This window comes from Electrophorus electricus, chromosome 22 (assembly GCF_041902795.1).
Source record: "Electrophorus electricus isolate QZ-2024a chromosome 22, ASM4190279v1, whole genome shotgun sequence".
In the NCBI taxonomy this organism is placed as follows: domain Eukaryota; kingdom Metazoa; phylum Chordata; class Actinopteri; order Gymnotiformes; family Gymnotidae; genus Electrophorus; species Electrophorus electricus.
This window is the reverse complement of record NC_137518.1, coordinates 12,846,377-12,865,201: the sequence shown is the minus strand read 5'-3', so window position 1 is coordinate 12,865,201 and position 18,825 is coordinate 12,846,377. Positions and strand designations below refer to the sequence as shown.

Here is an 18,825-nt window from a genome sequence, read left to right as displayed (position 1 = left end):
GCCTTTCTCTCTCTCTCTCTCTCTCTCTCTCCTCTTTTATTCCTTTCTTCCTTTGCTTCTTTCTCTCGGTCTCCCCCTCAACTGTACTTGTGATTTAACGCCAGCATGATGGTGCAGGTACGCTGCTTCCAGCATGCGAGAAACAAACAAACAGAAACGAGGCAGATAACTTTGAAATATGTAAAACATTTTATCTACGCAGAAAGAAAAAAAAACGTGTAAAGGGGTTAAATGTTTCCTGGACCCAGTCTGGGAGAGCGAATCTAGGAGCCACTCTCCTCTCCTCCTGGACTCAACGATGACCTTGGGGTCATGACCTTCCTCGCTGAGGTCAGTAAAGGGGTAAGGGTCAGCGGGTTCGTAGAACCCAGGTATGAATCTATTTTCCTCTACGGCCCAAAGTCCTGCAAGGCGGCATTAGAAGCAAAATACTGGTAACCTCATTACTGCGGTTTTGTTTTTTTTCACAGTTGAAGTAAAAAACATCTGAAGTAAAAACAGACGTGAACGGCGCCGTTTGTCCAGCTCTCCACAGTAGCCCTGGGCCGGACGCACCCACGTCAATAGCGAGTCAAACTGGACAGCACCTCAGGAAAACGACCAGCAACCGCTACAGAGACTAGGAGACAGACGACAGGATGCTCGGACGTAGACAAAGACAAAGAGGAGAAAAAACAGACAGAAGGAGAAAGGGAGAATGACAGAGAGAGAGAGAAAACGAGGGGAAAGATAGAAAGGGAAGTAGGAGAGGTTTTCTGAAGTGAAGCATGAGTAAGCTGATAATGGCTAGACAGTCATGTGGGTGATTCCAGTCTCGCTCAGGTGTGTCTAAACAGCGGCACGGAGAGACAGACAGGCGGGCAGACAAGCGGGCAGACTGGCGTCGGGGGGCCACACGCGTGTCCCACTGCACCACACGCCAAGTGCCCGCATGCCGGCTCGCCCACACACGTGTGCACAATGAGAGTTCAGTCCCACATCACGCATCAGAGGCAGAAGCAATGCCAAAAATTCAAACACAGACTCGGGGAGGGGGCATGGGCGTTGGGGGGGGAGGCCTATGTGGGGTGAGGGTGAATAAGTTGAGTTCACACTGTCCACAACCCTCTTACAGACACACCATGACACCACTGGAAACTTTAGAGACTGCACTCTACAGATACTACAACACTCCGCTTCATTCTTGAGGTCCATAGGTGATTATGGTGGCACTATTCAAAAATGAGAAAAGCACTTTTTTTTTAAGGCACTTCAAGGAATTCTTGCACGTGTCGGGATAAACACCTCTGCGTCTCCAACGTAGTTACTGCTCTTTATCTTAAGAGCTGCTTAGATTGGGTCCTCCCTTAAGGTGTAGATAAAACTATGCAATAATGTCCTTAAAGAGACAAATGGCCGGTGCTAAAAGTTGGAGTATATTTTTGTTATGCGTTCTTACAAGGTTTGAACTCTTATCAGCATGTCATCTGCTGTTGGCAGGTCAACACCATCTTCTGTATGAAAAAACTAAACCCAAAGCTCTCAGAATTTATGACCATAACAATAACGACAACCACAACAAAAAAAAGACGTTTAGTGACGCATTAAACTCTGCTCCAATGTAATTTCTGTGTTACATTAATACAAGCAGATACGAGTCAGGCAGTCTGATTTTTAATAACCGGTTTGGATGTGCACATCAAATTGAATTTGGAAATACATAAATCAAAGATTTTATTAAATGCTATTGGAATTGGCCATAATCCTTGAATTTTTTTTAATTGTTTGTTTGCAGGGGAAAACATGCATAGAATCTTTGCCCTATCTGTTTTTCCACATGAGCACATGCACCACCGCCCCCCCATGTTGTCTGCAATTATTTTTCATCTGTGGGACAGACAACAACTAGATAAAAGAGATGGTTAACCCTAATCCAAATCTAGATAAAAGTGAGGGTTAACCCTAATCCTAACCCTAATCTAGATAAAAGTGAGGGTTAACCCTAACCCTAATCTAGATAAAAGAGATGGTTAACCCTAATCCAAATCTAGATAAAAGTGAGGGTTAACCCTAATCCTAACCCTAATCTAGATAAAAGTGAGGGTTAACCCTAATCCTAACCCTAATCTAGATAAAAGTGAGGGTTAACCCTAACCCTAATCTAGATAAAAGTGAGGGTTAACCCTAATCCTAACCCTAATCTAGATAAAAGAGAGGGTTAACCCTAATCCTAATATAGATAAAAGAGAGGGTTAACCCTAATCCTAATCTAGATAAAAGTAAGGGTTAACCCTAACCCTAATCTAGATAAAAGAGTGGGTTAACCATAACCCTAATATAGATAAAAGAGAGGGTTAACCCTAACCCTAATCTAGATAAAAGAGAGGGTTAACCCTAACCCTAATCTAGATAAAAGAGAGGGTTAACCCTAACTCTAATCTAGATAAAAGAGAGGGTTAACCCTAACCTTAATCTAGAAAAAGGAAAGGGTTAACCCTAACCCTTATCTAGATAAATTGTTGGTTAAGACTAACCCTAATCTAGATAAAATTGAGAGTTAACATTAATCCTAATCTAGATAGAACAGAGGGTTAATCTAGATCCTTAAACTATGATAAAGAAGAGTGAAGGATAGAAAGGCCTGAAAGTAGCAGTGAAACAACAAGTGTGATAAAATGTTTTAATAAATTTACAAATACAATTTAAAAGTTAATCAGAATTTGACTTGGGACAAAAGTCATATTGTGTATATTTGAAAAATATCATCAATGACCAATTTTTAATACATATTCAGTTAAATCTGTGAATAAACACTTTCAAATTAAATATAGTTCACATATAAGATCCACCTATTTCTATACCTGTTTTTCATGAAATATTTGCCATGAAATTTAAAAGGTTAAATTGCAGTCACACTTTATATTTAAAATAAAATATAAATATAAAATAAAATATTTTTCCAATCCTTATTGACAATATATACAACTTCTCAGGAAAAAAGGGTATTTCCTTTTAAACAGGCCTGCATTTAAATGCATTAAATGTCAAAATACAATAAAAAAAGTTTATAAACTCAGTGACAAATCTTTCTAGGGCCTGTCAGTGATCTCTTTACAATTGCAAAATATAAATATACACAAGGTCAAACCTGATAACGCTAAAACGCTAAAAACATTTCTACCAGAAGATAAACGGTTCTACAATAAACATAATATTCATATTCTAACTTCCAGCGTCTAATGATCGCATACAAATAGAACAGAAGTTCCCTAAAATGTGCCGACGGCAGCAATTACCAGTTATCAAGATGTGGGTGCCGCATTTTGAGACTATAAGCGAATACAGCTTTAAGCATACATTAACTTTTCTTTGCATTCACTTTACACTATAGGGAAAACGGGAGTGAGAGAGCGCTTATTATTTCCTCAGCATACGCCACAACACTTTACAGACCTCTCCTGCCATCTAGTGAATCAGTGTGCTACTTTTTGCTTGCACTTTTGCTGCCATCTTGTGGACAATTAAAGCATCGACACTGGGCTTCTGCGCCCAACGAACTCCGTTGCGAAGACCCTTCGGGAAATGACAAAGATCGGTAGCACTAATAAGTTGTGCTGCTTGCATTCTGAATCCAAGACAACAGAATGACACGGAATAAGCTCGAAAAAGGGAAGGGGTAAGTGTAAGGATATTAAAGACTTAACGTCAGCCAAGGACAGAGCACCAGGCAGGTCCCCAACTTTAACAAACATGTCTGTTATATGTTAGTAGGTCTCAGCACAGACTTGCTACCCTCAGCCCGCCCTCAGTGGTCCGGACTAACAGCCAGCTCAACCCCTGAACTTACAACAAGATCCGTGTCAACTCTCCTAGTCTCATCCCACAGGGAACACCCACCCACACACACCCCTACACCCACCCCCACACACACCTACACGCATGCACACGCACTGTGAATGGCTTACCTGGGACTGAAACATCTACATCCTTCTCAAAATTAATAGGTGGTTTGGATGGGCTACTTCCAGTTCAAATGAAGTTAAATATGCAGGAAATGTAGCCACTAAGAAATAAGAATAAGCCCATAATAAATCCAGTGTTGCTGTCTTCTTATAATGTGTTTAAGTCTTAACACATAGATCCTGGTTTCATGGAACTGTCCCGGGGACGCACAGAGAAGCAAAAAGAAGTGAAGCTTATATTATGAATCAGTGCTGTTTACAGCAAATCCCCAGCTAGGCCCTTTCTGCCAACAATAGCCAAATATTTCCTTCTGAAAAATGACATCATATGTGACTTCAGGCCTGCTAAGAGAGAGTGGTGCGCCAAGGCAAACAAACTGTGTATGAACACACACCCTGGGTAACACTAGCCAGGCTCAGGTCAGGTCTGAACCCACTGCTGCACAAGACACACAGCATTGCCATTGATTCCCATCCTCTCCTTTTTAGAAGCTCTCTCTCCCTCCCTCTCTCCCTCCCATCTGTATGCACACAGAAACTGCCAGTAACTGAGGCGTTAGTGATAAACCGGTGCTTCTGTGCCTGTAATTTGACCAAACCTAAAAGAGCCAATTCTGGTAGGGGTGGTTCTGTGGTTTACACATCATCGTGAGTCAGCGATGACCTGAACACAACAAAACAGCGTCTGTATTCAGTGTAGGAAGCAGGCAACCTTGTTTGGAGTTGTTTACCTCATCAGGTCCTCTGTGCATTTACAGTGTGGACAGTGTGAAGAATGTGACACTTTATAGCAAAACACCACTAACACAAACTAAGAATTGCTGAATGCTACTGCACAGTCATACAGTCATCTGGAAAATGGCTGAGGGAGACAATGTGATCAACAGAGCAACACCCCCATATCCCCCCTGGGGGGGGGGGGGAACACCCCTTGCTACTTTCAAAACAACATGCAAGGATTTTACAAAACAATGCCGTACAGAGTCTTGCACACACACTTGAGATACAAGACCATTAGTACCCAAGTTCTACTGGCAGCACGCCTGTACAAGACACACTGACTCATTCATTGCTCTTACTCTCTCAGCTTCCACTCTCTCACTCTCTCTCTCTCTCTCTCTCATGCACACACACCCACACACATTTAAAGGCTGTAGCAGAAAAGTCTGAAGTCAGTTTCGAGCTCGGACTTCATCATGTCTGGAGTATGGATTAGACTGCTGCTCAGTGCGTCTGCCTGTGTCTGCGTTTCAGCTCAGCAACGAGGCACTCCATCACCCCTTCATCCCCTCCCTCATCATCAACATGGTCAGACAGAGAAGCAGGTAAGACCTCACTCACAGAAAAAAACAACAACAACACAGCAGATTATCCAGGGAGGTCTCACACCTTCTCTAAGATGGAGTTCCAGGCACAAACACACTGTGATATTCGGATTTCCCTGGATGCTCCTACGTTTGCTGGATCAGGGTTAGGGTTTGACTATGGTTGCAATGGAACTTGGCAGGACAGCAGATGCCCCCAATTCCACTCCATAAATCAGCATTTACTTCAACCATCTGAAAGAGCAACATGATGGTGTTGATAATGGCACGTTTCTGTCCATCTATGGTCAACCGTTGACTTTGCCACCCTCCCGCCTCTGGCGGAGGAGTGATCGCATGGTTCCAACATTGCCAACCGAATACCTGACAGGACTGAGGAATGTAACTCCACAGAGTTCCGCTAAGCTTCATACACCAGTTTAAACTTGTCGGTCTTATTTTCCATGTGGCAAAGGCACACACTCTGAATGTGCTTCAAACACCATTTAAGATCTAAAAATAACATGAATAAGGTGTCCGTGGCGGTGGAGTTCTACCTGCTGTCCTACTTCAGGGGGACATTTTCACTTTTGCGTCATGCTGTTTTTAATGTATTGTGCTTTGTGATAGTTGCTAATTGCTCAAGTGCTGCAGATCTGTTTAGGAAATGTAGTCAACAATTTCCTGGGAAAAGCAGACACTAGTACAACCTACATTAATAAACAAGTGCACCTACTGGATGGTTTCACATGATGATGACAGTGATGATATACACTTTATTCTCCCACAGGGAAATTTTGCTTTGGACTCAACACACAGAAACACAGTTACATGTTCACTTTTTTTTCCATAGCGTTATCATTTTGAGTTCCAAGTGGTCACATTTCACAATGTACTGGCCTAAAAAAACTCCTAATTGTTTACAGTCCCGCAATCATTGTTCAACTCAACAGTCGCTGCAACTGTCCTTAGAACTTACAACTGTCAAACACTGTACAGTTCAGCAGGTACACCAATCCCAGTTGATGCAGTTGTCTTGCAGTTCCCCAGTTACCGCTCTGGCTAAACTTCTGCGAAACATCACCATTTAATTATTTCCATAATTCTTGAACTTTCCTGAGTAAAGTTATGGGTTTCCAACCTCAAATAAAATTCATTCAACTCATTAACTTTCTTAAAATCGTCTGTACTGGCAAGATGCTTCCTGTTAGTTTCCATGTTGGTTATTGTCTTCATGGACTTCTACAACTTTTTAGAATTCATACTGGAAATAACATTGCTCTGTAATGTCCTCTGTAATGTTCTGATATGTGTCACTCTCTCAGATAGAGGTGCACAGTGTGAAGATAGACTGTAAGGTGGCATCTCGATTCGCCCACACTGTCATGACCTCCACAGCTCTGAACAAGGCCAACGTCTCACAGGAAGTGTTCTTCGAGGTGGAGTTGCCCAAGACAGCCTTCATCACCAACTTCAGCATGTCAGTTTGGCTCTATTTTCAGTGGCCATAAAAACGTACTCCTAGTGAATTAAACTGACTCATAATGAATCACAGTACAGTTTAATAGTTGAGTCTTTTTTTCTATGACATATGTGTAAGGAAAAGGTCGGAAAAATACCTGCGTCGCCAAGTGCTACACATGTAATGGGTCGTGCGCTTGTTAATGTTCCTGCCCGTTTCTTTCACGTCGTGTTTTAGGGAGATTGATGGTCAGATATTTACTGGAGAGGTCAAAGAAAAGGAGAAAGCCAAGAAGCAGTACGAGACGGCCGTGTCTTCTGGACAGACCGCCGGCCTGGTCAAGTGAGTTTCCAAGACCGTAAATGATAACTCCGTTACCTCGTCACGCTAACAAGCGACATTGATCTTTTCAGGGCTTCCGGCAGAAAGATGGAGAAGTTCTCTGTGTCCGTGAACATCGCAGCCCACAGCAACGTCACGTTCGCTCTCACATATGAAGAGCTCCTTCAGCGTCGCTTTGGCAAATATGAGATCATGATCAGAGTCAAACCCAAACAGCTGGTCCAGCAGTTTCAGGTGCTCAGGACTTTACTGGAGTTTTGCTTTCTGTTTAATTCCCGCTGTCTCTGTCTTTCGACTGGTCACACTTACACAGTCTCGCCCGCAGATCGTTGCTGATATCTATGAGCCCCAGAGCATTGACTTTCTGGATATCAACGCCACATTCATCACCAATGAACTGCTCCCTCTGGTGGAGAAAACTGTCACTGACAAAACGGTGAGGCAATCCTTTCAGGCTCCGTTCATACAGCATTTTGAGTTAGGTATTTTTGTAAACTTCAACTAACCCTGCCGTTTGATAGTCTGTAGCCCAATTGTTTCCAGCCAGCTTTGAAATTAAGAACTGTGTGTCATTAGTTTAGAGAACAAACACAACTACATGAAACACATAATCCATATAGCAGCTGTAATCGGCATCAGTCAAAAAAACAAAAAACAAAAACTGCGTGATGACTGACGAATTTCACCAATCCTGAATCCCAGACATACTGAGCACGCTTAGTTTACGCACCAGTGTGATCCTACATGTCTTAAATATAGGAAACATGTATCATTATAAGCATGTCATCGCAATACTGCCTGTCAACAGCCAATTTGTCATTTGCACCGGTACACAACATTAGACATCCGAAGCAACTAAAGTTGTCGATATTTTACAGAACATCACTGTGAGAAAAGGCTCCAACGTGGCGCAAACCCGAGTCTCGGATGGTTATTTAGACAGTTATCCAGCCAGACAGCGGAAAACCGAAACTCTTACCGTATTATTCTAACCCTGACCCGGGGTTCTTCCAGAAGGACGGAAGATAAGCGCGGAACGGCTTAATCACAGCCACCGTTAACGTAATTGGAGAAGTGTGGGCTTAAAGGATGGCAAACTTTAGTATTAAAAGGATGGCAAACTTTAGGTCAGCCCTGATTTAAAAGCAGACACGATTTAATTATGTCCATAAAACAGCGCGTCAAAAGTTCTCAGTGATAGCCTCGTTTCAACATACCTCCTATCGCACTAGTAAAAGATGTTAACCGTGTACTGTAATTTAGGTTAGAAAAAAAGAGGAGAAAAATGCATTATTAGAAACTTTTAAGTACTTGTACGTGACCTCTCATGACCTCCTCTTTTCCAGGCCCATGTGTCTTTTTCTCCAACTCTGGACCAACAGAGAAAATGTCCAGACTGTGATGGTACGCTCATAGATGGAGATTTCTTCATCACGTATGATGTCAAACGGGATCAAGGCATCGGTGACATTCAGGTTAAATTTGGAATAAGCAGTTTAATCTCTGAGCAAACGAATGTGGCTGTTTCTCTGAGAAACTCTCTTCCTCCCTCGGTAATATCTGCCTCCCTCTCTGGTGCAGATAGTGAACGGATACTTTGTGCATTTCTTTGCTCCGGCTGACTTGCCGCGACTGCCAAAGAACGTCGTGTTTGTGATAGACAGGAGTGGGTCCATGCATGGGAACAAGATAAAACAGGTACACGAAGACAGCAACGAACGGATCAACTTTACAGTGTTCAGGGCTTTGATTCTCGGTTTATTGCTTTGTATTGCAGATGACATTTTGTTATGTTTTGGTAGACCAAAGAGGCCCTAGTGACCATTCTAGATGACCTGTCTGAAGAAGACCATTTTGGACTGGTCACATTTGATGATAAAATCGAGTTTTGGAGACCATCACTGAGCAAAGCCACCCCACACAATGTAAAGGAGGCTAAGCAATTCGTCAGATCTATAACTGCCAGACAAAGTAAGCACTCATATCACGATAGGGGAGAGTGACGATGTGGTCTCAGCCCTGCTGCTGAAACTTGATATGATCTGATATCACTGAGATCTGATAATGAGGCTTTACAGGAGTAGTCTGACAAAAAAAAAAAAAAATACACACTTGCCTCAGACTCAATTCTTAAACAGACTATCTTATGTGTAGGACATGTCTTACTTTTATCTTTGAAAATGTACAGAAGTATGCTACATAGTTAAAAACAATATGACAATTTAATTTTTGTCCATTTCATAGTTAAATATATCATGCAGTGTCCAAAGTCACATAAGCAAACGTATTTGCTATTTCTGAACAACCCAATACAGTTGACTCAAGATAATTTGACTGTGCAGTTTGCATGAGGATAACACATGGGCATATGTTCCCATTACTAGTTAGCCACATTAGCCCCATAGCTCCACTACACAACCAAAGTGGCACAATTTGCACACCCAGCATGACTTTACTGAAGTACTACACTGGGGAAAGAGGAAAACTGTGAAAATATGACTTGTTGGCAGACTACTCCTTTAAGGATGTCTTGTTTTTTTCTGTAGTGACGGATATCAATGGGGCTGTTATGCATGCTGTGGACATGCTAACTACAGCCAAGGAAAACAACTCACTCCCTGCAAGCAGTGCATCCATGATCATCCTATTGACTGATGGAGAGCCCACTGCTGGTAGGTTTAGTACTGGTAGGTCTACTGCTGGTAGGTCTACTGCTGGTAGGTTTAGTACTGGTGGGTCTACTGCTGGTAGGTCTACTGCTGGTAGGTTTAGTACTGGTGGGTCTACTGCTGGCAAGGTCTACTGCTGGTAAGGTCTACTCTTGGTAGCACTATTGCTGATAGGTCTACTGTTGGTAGGTCTACTTCTGGAGATCTACTGCCCATAGAGCTACTGCTAGAAATGCCATTGTTAGTGGCTCTAAAATGTCTAAGTAGGGTAGCATAGGCAGCAATGATATTATTAGCTGTAATATAACGTATTACCCTTCATGCCTAGTGAAGTAAACCAAGTACAAAAAATGCATTTACTGAATGTTATATACATTAAATATTAATCACTAAATAAACACAATGCACAGGCCAATTCTGCCCAGCAGTTTAAAAATGAATTCAGATCTAAAGCCTACAAATTATTCTATATGTAGAGCAGTACAACCCAGAAGCAGTCGATCTAGTTACAAGCTTGGAGTTGTGGTGCTGCCTGAAGTTTGGAGTCCTTTCTGGGCCTTGTGCCATCTGTGTCCAGGGAATGTGGGTATGCCATGTTTTCACAGATCTCTCTGGCTTGCATACTGATACATGGGCAACGATCTGTATGCTGGGCACTTAGCGTTTGCCTCTAAGTGTTTTAGTATGCTTGGCAGCGCTGCATAGCTGGGGGTTTAAAAAGATGTAGCCTGTTACCTATACACTGGAGGGGTGGGGGGGTGGGGGTACAGTAGTTTGGTGATACTAATACGTAGTAAGGCGAAAATATACCTGTCTTGTGGTCCTTGATGCTAAATTATATTTTTGGTAAGTTCATGGTGTTGTTTAAGATCCTTTTGGGGTGATGTTGGCCCAGAAGTCATACCTGACTTATGAGGTTATGAGGTTGATTACAGCAACCAACCGGTGTCATTGTGCCCCTCATTTGCTGTAAGTCTCCAGGTAAATGCTTATTGAACTGTTAACATTCCACAGTGCCTCTTAAATGTTGTGTTTCGTTCACTTCAGGAGAAGATCATTTACCTACAATCCAGGAAAACGTTCGTAAGGCCATTGATGGACAGATGAGCCTCTTCTGCCTGGGCTTCGGCTATGATGTAGACTACCCCTTCCTGGACGTGATGGCCAAGCAGAACGACGGTCTCGCTCGCAGGATCTACGAGGCATCAGACGCTACGCTCCAGCTGCAGGTGGAAAGGAAGACATACTTCAGTGAAAAAGAATAATTTATGGCCAAGGCCTTATTAACCATAAATAAGGACAAGTAAATCTCCAAAAGCAGGATCTCAACTGTGCACTCTGAATTTGTTCTAAAGGATTTCTATGAAGAGGTGGCTAGTCCGCTCCTCTTAGAAGTTCATCTTCATTATCCGGGCAATGCAGTGAACTCCTTGACAAACAGCTACTTCAGGCAGCTCTTCAATGGATCTGAGGTTGTGGTTGCTGGTCAAGTGAACGACTTTAAGGCGGACAACATTCTCATTGAGGTGTTCGCTCAAGGGGTGAGTGCTGTCAAACTGACTTCAGTTAGGCTTCATGTTACAGATGGTTAAGACAATCACACCCATCAATAAGACAACCACGCCCTATCATTAAGATAACCACGCCCTATCATTAATACAACCACACCCTATCATTAAGATAACCACGCCCTATCATTAATACAACCACACCCTATCATTAAGATAACCACGCCCTATCATTAATACAACCACACCCTATCATTAAGATAACCACGCCCTATCATTAATACAACCACGCCCTATCATTAATACAACCACGCCCTATCATTAAGATAACCACGCCCTATCATTAATACAACCACACCCTATCATTAAGATAACCACGCCCTATCATTAATACAACCACGCCCTATCATTAATACAACCACGCCCTATCATTAAGATAACCACGCCCTATCATTAATACAACCACACCCTATCATTAAGATAACCACGCCCTATCATTAATACAACCACGCCCTATCATTAATACAACCACGCCCTATCATTAATACAACCACACCCTATCATTAAGATAACCACGCCCTATCATTAAGACCACCATGCCCCCTCAATAAGATAACCACGCCCCATCATTAATACAACCACACCCTATCATTAAGACCACCACGCCCCCTCAATAAGATAACCACGCCCCATCATTAATACAACCACACCCTATCATTAAGACCACCACACCCCCTCAATAAGATAACCATGCCCCATCATTAATACAACCACACCCTATCATTAAGACCACCACGCCCCCTCAATAAGATAACCACGCCCCATCATTAATACAACCACACCCTATCATTAAGACCACCACGCCCCCTCATTAAGATAACCACGCCCCATCATTAATACAACCACACCCTATCATTAAGACCACCACGCCCCCTCAATAAGATAACCATGCCCCATCATTAAGAACCACACCCCATCATTTGTTTAGCTGGAGGAAGAGTTTGTGGTCAACGGCCTGGCCAGTACTGAGGAGTGGGCCGTCATGTTCCCCGATGAAGAGTACATCTTTGGGGACTTCACTGAGCGTCTCTGGGCATATCTGACGATTCAGCAACTCCTAGACAAGCGGTCAGTGCTGCACATTTTCCAGTACCATCGTAGTTGACTCCACAGTAGAAGGCTACATTATGATGAAGTCTGATGATGCTAGCATTTTCTGACAGAGACAAGTGTGCATGTGAAGAAAGTGAGAACATCACAAGCGAAGCCCTGGAGCTCTCACTGAAGTACAACTTCGTCACCCCACTCACCTCCATGGTGGTCACCAAGCCCCAGACAGAAGAAAATCCAGAGGATGCTGTCATTGCTGACAAGCTGACTGAGGGTGACTACACAACAAATACGTCATCAAACATCAAAAAATGTTGAACTGAATTGTCAGTATTAAGCCCAAAATTCAACATTAACTACATTTAGATCCCAGAATATCTAAATATTAGTGTTGTTGCACTGACACTAACAGCGTTCATGTTTCTCTTCAGGACATCTTAGTTTACACCTTCACTCACCAGTAGCCCTTGGCAGTTTTGAACGAGGAGAGACTTGAGAAGTTGCTGAGATGACCGTGATGCTGATGCTGTGTAACTCTTTTTTTCCCACACAGGGCAACGGGAGAGCATGCATTCACAGGGTAATTATGTCTTCTATTGACGGCCAGTGGATACGGCCGCAGTGTGGTTTCTAGCTTTCTGTCTAAACACTGTCTAAAGCAACACTTCTGCCTCTTTAGATTTCATGGATTATGCTGTAGGCTACAGTCTGCTGAGCAGTTCTTACCCAGTATTAGGTGGGGTTACAGATGACATATTACCAGTCCTTTTGTCTACTTTTTTCTATATCACTTTAATTTACCCTTTTACCCTGTTTTTAAAAGGTGCTACAAAATTAATATTTTTTTATGCTAATTAATGATGATGATGATGATGATGATTGTCTAGATATGGACTTTGACGCAGACGCCATTGGGCTGCAGGGTCAGGCTTATCCAGCATTAAGTAAGGTTATTTTTTTTTAGACCATAACATTCAAGGATTATTTCATTCATTTGTACTGAAGGACTGTACCACCGTAGAAGGTCTGAGGTTTACTTGGATTGTATTCCTCTTCAGTTTTAGCAGCTGACGGCGATCCGCATTTCATCATTGAGTTGCCAGATCAGGATGATGCTTTGTGCTTCAATATCAATGACAAACCAGGCACCATCTTCAACCTGGTGACAGATCCACTCACAGGTAATTACATTTTTTCTAGATAATTGTTGACATAAAGGCAAGTGTAGTTTGCCCTTATGTCAACAATTATCTAGAAAAATTGTCAGTTCTCAGGATATGTCAGTTCTCAGGATTGGACACTTAATTCTGATCTAAATCAAATTATTTCAAATTGAAATGAATTACAGGTTTTGTGGTAAATGGACAGACCATTGGAGACAAGAAGATGATCTCTGGGAGCACAACACACACCTACTTTGGCCACTTTGGGATCATACACGAGGAGTTTGGCATCAGAGTGATGGTGACCACACGGGAGATCACAGTGTCTGAGCAGGGCAAGCAAAAAACCATCCTCTGGTCAGAAATGTCCTCAGTCAAGGGTGTAAAGTAAGTGAAGCTGTAATTGCGCTAACTTTAACTTTATTTGAAGCAGGGCAAGCAAAAAACCATCCTCTGGTCAGAAATGTCCTCAGTCAAGGGTGTAAAGTGAATGAAGCTGTAATTGCGCTAACTTTAACTTTATTTGAAGCAGGGCAAGCAAAAAACCATCCTCTGGTCAGAAATGTCCTCAGTCAAGGGTGTAAAGTGAGTGAAGCTGTAATTGCGCTAACTTTAACTTTATTTGAAGCAGGGCAAGCAAAAAACCATCCTCTGGTCAGAAATGTCCTCAGTCAAGGGTGTAAAGTGAGTGAAGCTGTAATTGCGCTAACTTTAACTTTATTTGAAGCAGGGCAAGCAAAAAACCATCCTCTGGTCAGAAATGTCCTCAGTCAAGGGTGTAAAGTGAGTGAAGCTGTAATTGCGCTAACTTTAACTTTATTTGAAGCAGGGCAAGCAAAAAACCATCCTCTGGTCAGAAATGTCCTCAGTCAAGGGTGTAAAGTGAGTGAAGCTGTAATTGCGCTAACTTTAACTTTATTTGAAGCAGGGCAAGCAAAAAAACAGCCTCTGGTCAGAAATGTCCTCAGTCAAGGGTGTAAAGTGAGTGAAGCTGTAATTGCGCTAACTTTAACTTTATTTGAAGCAGGGCAAGCAAAAAACCATCCTCTGGTCAGAAATGTCCTCAGTCAAGGGTGTAAAGTGAATGAAGCTGTAATTGCGCTAACTTTAACTTTATTTGAAGCAGGGCAAGCAAAAAACCATCCTCTGGTCAGAAATGTCCTCAGTCAAGGGTGTAAAGTGAGTGAAGCTGTAATTGCGCTAACTTTAACTTTATTTGAAGCAGGGCAAGCAAAAAACCATCCTCTGGTCAGAAATGTCCTCAGTCAAGGGTGTAAAGTGAGTGAAGCTGTAATTGCGCTAACTTTAACTTTATTTGAAGCAGGGCAAGCAAAAAACCATCCTCTGGTCAGAAATGTCCTCAGTCAAGGGTGTAAAGTGAGTGAAGCTGTAATTGCGCTAACTTTAACTTTATTTGAAGCAGGGCAAGCAAAAAACCATCCTCTGGTCAGAAATGTCCTCAGTCAAGGGTGTAAAGTGAATGAAGCTGTAATTGCGCTAACTTTAACTTTATTTGAAGCAGGGCAAGCAAAAAACCATCCTCTGGTCAGAAATGTCCTCAGTCAAGGGTGTAAAGTGAGTGAAGCTGTAATTGCGCTAACTTTAACTTTATTTGAAGCAGGGCAAGCAAAAAACCATCCTCTGGTCAGAAATGTCCTCAGTCAAGGGTGTAAAGTGAGTGAAGCTGTAATTGCGCTAACTTTAACTTTATTTGAAGCAGGGCAAGCAAAAAACCATCCTCTGGTCAGAAATGTCCTCAGTCAAGGGTGTAAAGTGAGTGAAGCTGTAATTGCGCTAACTTTAACTTTATTTGAAGCAGGGCAAGCAAAAAAACAGCCTCTGGTCAGAAATGTCCTCAGTCAAGGGTGTAAAGTGAGTGAAGCTGTAATTGCGCTAACTTTAACTTTATTTGAAGCAGGGCAAGCAAAAAACCATCCTCTGGTCAGAAATGTCCTCAGTCAAGGGTGTAAAGTGAGTGAAGCTGTAATTGCGCTAACTTTAACTTTATTTGAAGCAGGGCAAGCAAAAAACCATCCTCTGGTCAGAAATGTCCTCAGTCAAGGGTGTAAAGTGAGTGAAGCTGTAATTGCGCTAACTTTAACTTTATTTGAAGCAGGGCAAGCAAAAAACCATCCTCTGGTCAGAAATGTCCTCAGTCAAGGGTGTAAAGTGAGTGAAGCTGTAATTGCGCTAACTTTAACTTTATTTGAAGCAGAGCAAGCAAAAAACCAGCCTCTGGTCAGAAATGTCCTCAGTCAAGGGTGTAAAGTGAGTGAAGCTGTAATTGCGCTAACTTTAACTTTATTTGAAGCAGGTGAGCGTCCTGGGACTATCTTGACCAGTCTCACATGTCACAGAGTTGAGCCTTGACAGCATTTGCATGATTCAACATATGTAAAACATTTTTGTAAAAATAATTTGAACCAATCTTTAATCATATCACATCATTTAGCCACTTCTGTGTTTTCAATATATGGCATAGCATATAACAGTTGCAACACGTACCAATAAAATTGCAGTGTTTTCCTCTGTAGAATGCAGCCCATACTTTAGGTTGTGTCAGAACTTCTCCATCCATTCCTCACCAGCCAGTCTGCCTCTTTGTTCTGTTCGGTCCCCTGCTCATGTGAGTCCAGTGGGCTAGCACCAGAAAAGAGAGCTGTTTGGTTATCAAGGACTAGTAACCTCAGAGCCATACGAAGATGCAGACAGTTCACATTACCTGTTGTGGCAGAGTGCTATGTGTTTGGGTTCCGAAGGCATGGCTAGCCAATGAAACCTTATTTATGTATACACTGTCTACACTGTAAATAACTGTAAGATTATTCAGAACATGCAGTTACACATACATGTGTTACTGACAGTTTTACTAGCAATTGAAATGTTTTAATTTGATTACATACCTGCACCAGATGTTCAGTGAGCTAAGCGGCTAACTGGTAAATTTTCTTGAAAGCACAGTAATAATACCCACCATCTAAAAGCAGTATAAAAACGGACTCATTTTGAATGTTCTGAGCCTAGTATTTCCATCATTCTCCAGCATGGACCTGCAGGTTACCAAAGATCGCAGTCTCACTGTCAGCCTGAGGAACTCCGTGAAGTTTGTGATCATCCTGCACAAAGTGTGGAAGGAGCATCCCTACCACCAGGACTACCTGGGTTTCTACACCCTGGACAGCCATCTACTCTCACAAAGAGTCCATGGTGTGATTGGTAAGACTAGTGACCGGATTACAGAGATGCTATAAATGTGAACTAGTACTTCACCACCATAATAAAATAAAACCAGTGTTATTATACTCAAGAGACTATGTTTGTATAAACAGCCCAAAGTTACGCCAGTCCCGCATCTCACATCTGCAGGTCACTTTGGACAAAAGTGTTGGCTAAAAGAAACCATTTATCACTAAAAGTACAGCAGTATTTAACTGTAACTCTCTTGTGTTCTTGTGTTTCGCTCAATGTTGGTCCCCACAGGGCAGTTTTTCCATGGTGTGAATTTTGAAGTTAGCAATCTTGTCGAAGGGCAGGATCCAGACAAACCTGATGCCATCATGTTTGTGAAGGGACACACCCTTAAAGTGACCAGGTAAAGAATCAGAAAGCAATCAAGCAGTTTTTGTTTGCTGAGACGTATTAAAGCCTGTGAAATTTAACAGGACTTGACGACTGCGGTGACTTCATGCTACCGGTGAGTTTCTAGTTATCAGAGAGGTGGTGATAATTGCTGTGTGACTCTGTACCCACAGGGGCTGGCAGAGAGACTTCAGGAAGAATGTAAAGAATGGAGAAAATGTGTCTTGCTGGTTCATTCATAATAATGGAACCGGACTAATTGATGGAGTTCTCACAGATTACATTGTCTCTGACATCTTTAGTACTGTCTGAGAAAGAGAGTACCTGGAACACCCCTGAGATCACTGAACTATAAATACATTTCTTACCTTTCTCTAATCATTACTGCTCAAACATATATAAGAGTATTCTATTATTTTGGGAGGTATAGGGGTGCCCAAACATGTGCCACTAGACCAGGAATTCTGTTAATAAAAAACGAGTGGACATTGACATTGCTGTTGAGGCTTATGTTTGCTTGCTTCAAATTAAACAAGGTTAGCAACTGTCCAAACACACTGGTGCAATATTATGGCTTGAACTTGTGGTTAGCCTGAATGATTGATTTTATTCCACTGAGTTGATTTTCTTCAGTCTCTCACTCCTAGTCCAACTTATGAAGGGAAAACTGTATGAGGTGAAACAGTAGCATAGAAAATAATCTACCCATGATGAAGTTCGGTAAATAGCCTGGGCTTATGAATTAGGGGTCAACATAACGACCAAAAATTCCAGCACAGTAGATGAGAAACCAATAAAGTAAATGCACAAACTAGTCACCACAGGAATGTGGTATTGGTGCATCTGTAAGTGGGTAGTGCATATGTAAGTGCATACTCTCTGCATACTTAATGTGAGTAGTGCATACTTGTAGTGTTGCATCGTATAGAGGTGTCCCAAACACAAGGCAAGTGAACCCACAGATTCTTTTGAAGGCATTTTCTTTTATTAACAAACTGATGCATTCAATAAAGGCATTGAATATTCCTTCACCGTTTACTGAGTGTCTTTCCCTAGCAGGTACTTTGTCCATAAACACTGAGAATACAAATATACAGTTTGTAACATTAACCCAAAGTAGCAAAGATTTAACTCAACTATATACATCAGTAGTCATCAATCTGGATCTCGCTCTCTCTCTCTCTCTCTCTCTCTCTCTCTCTCTCTCTCTCTCTCTCTCTATCTATCTATCTATCTATCTATCTATCTATCTATCTATCTATCTATCTATCTATCTATCTATCTATCTATCTATCTATCTCTGGTCCTTCCTCCCTTACATAAATGTACCCTTACATTTATACTGCAGACTCTGCAGTAATTAACACGTATGGTTCTATGAAGCAATATACAATAAATAAATATAATAATGTATCTGTACATTACAGAAAGCTGCATGTATCAATCCTTAGTCTCTTATATATGCATGTAGTTCTTATTCATTTAACTTAGTTTTAGAAATTGCATTATTGTATTATCCAATTTAATTTTACAGCATTTAGCTGACACATATCCAAAGCAACTTACAATTATGACTGAATACAACCTGAGGGTTAAGGGCCTTGCTCAGGGCAAGTGGCAGGACTTGAACTGGCAACCTTCTGATTATAAGTCAAGTACCTTAACCACCGGCTGTGTATTCACCTTTGTGATGCGTCAGACCCGCTGACAGTGTCACAGCATCTGTCTACTTATAAGTGTTTATCAA

The 18,825-nt window shown here is 41.9% G+C and overlaps 1 protein-coding gene across 1 annotated transcript; it reads left to right on the top strand.

The window, feature by feature from the left end:
* The first annotated feature begins 5,086 nt into the window (after positions 1 to 5,086).
* LOC113589952 (inter-alpha-trypsin inhibitor heavy chain H3) lies at positions 5,087 to 18,104 on the top strand. The gene is made up of 21 exons (XM_027029831.3): positions 5,087 to 5,266; positions 6,571 to 6,725; positions 6,945 to 7,049; positions 7,121 to 7,283; positions 7,375 to 7,485; positions 8,396 to 8,524; positions 8,631 to 8,747; positions 8,852 to 9,020; positions 9,596 to 9,721; positions 10,766 to 10,947; positions 11,074 to 11,259; positions 12,215 to 12,354; positions 12,450 to 12,610; positions 12,890 to 12,916; positions 13,016 to 13,072; positions 13,224 to 13,280; positions 13,395 to 13,517; positions 13,685 to 13,886; positions 16,543 to 16,715; positions 16,980 to 17,091; positions 17,252 to 18,104. The coding sequence occupies exons 1-21, from the start codon at positions 5,138 to 5,140 to the stop codon at positions 17,388 to 17,390; spliced, it is 2,763 nt and encodes a 920-aa protein (XP_026885632.2). The 5' UTR covers positions 5,087 to 5,137; the 3' UTR covers positions 17,391 to 18,104.
* The last annotated feature ends 721 nt before the right edge of the window (positions 18,105 to 18,825 follow it).

What these genes read in the sequence shown, in the direction of transcription:
- LOC113589952 (XM_027029831.3), top strand. Translation starts at nt 5,138, where the DNA reads ATGTCTGGAGTATGGATTAGACTGCTGCTCAGTGCGTCTGCCTGTGTC. An exon ending in ATGGTCAGACAGAGAAGCAG is followed by an intron (nt 5,267 to 6,570) that starts GTAAGACCTCAC and finishes TCACTCTCTCAG; the next exon opens with ATAGAGGTGCACAGTGTGAA. An exon ending in AGCTGGTCCAGCAGTTTCAG is followed by an intron (nt 7,284 to 7,374) that starts GTGCTCAGGACT and finishes TCTCGCCCGCAG; the next exon opens with ATCGTTGCTGATATCTATGA.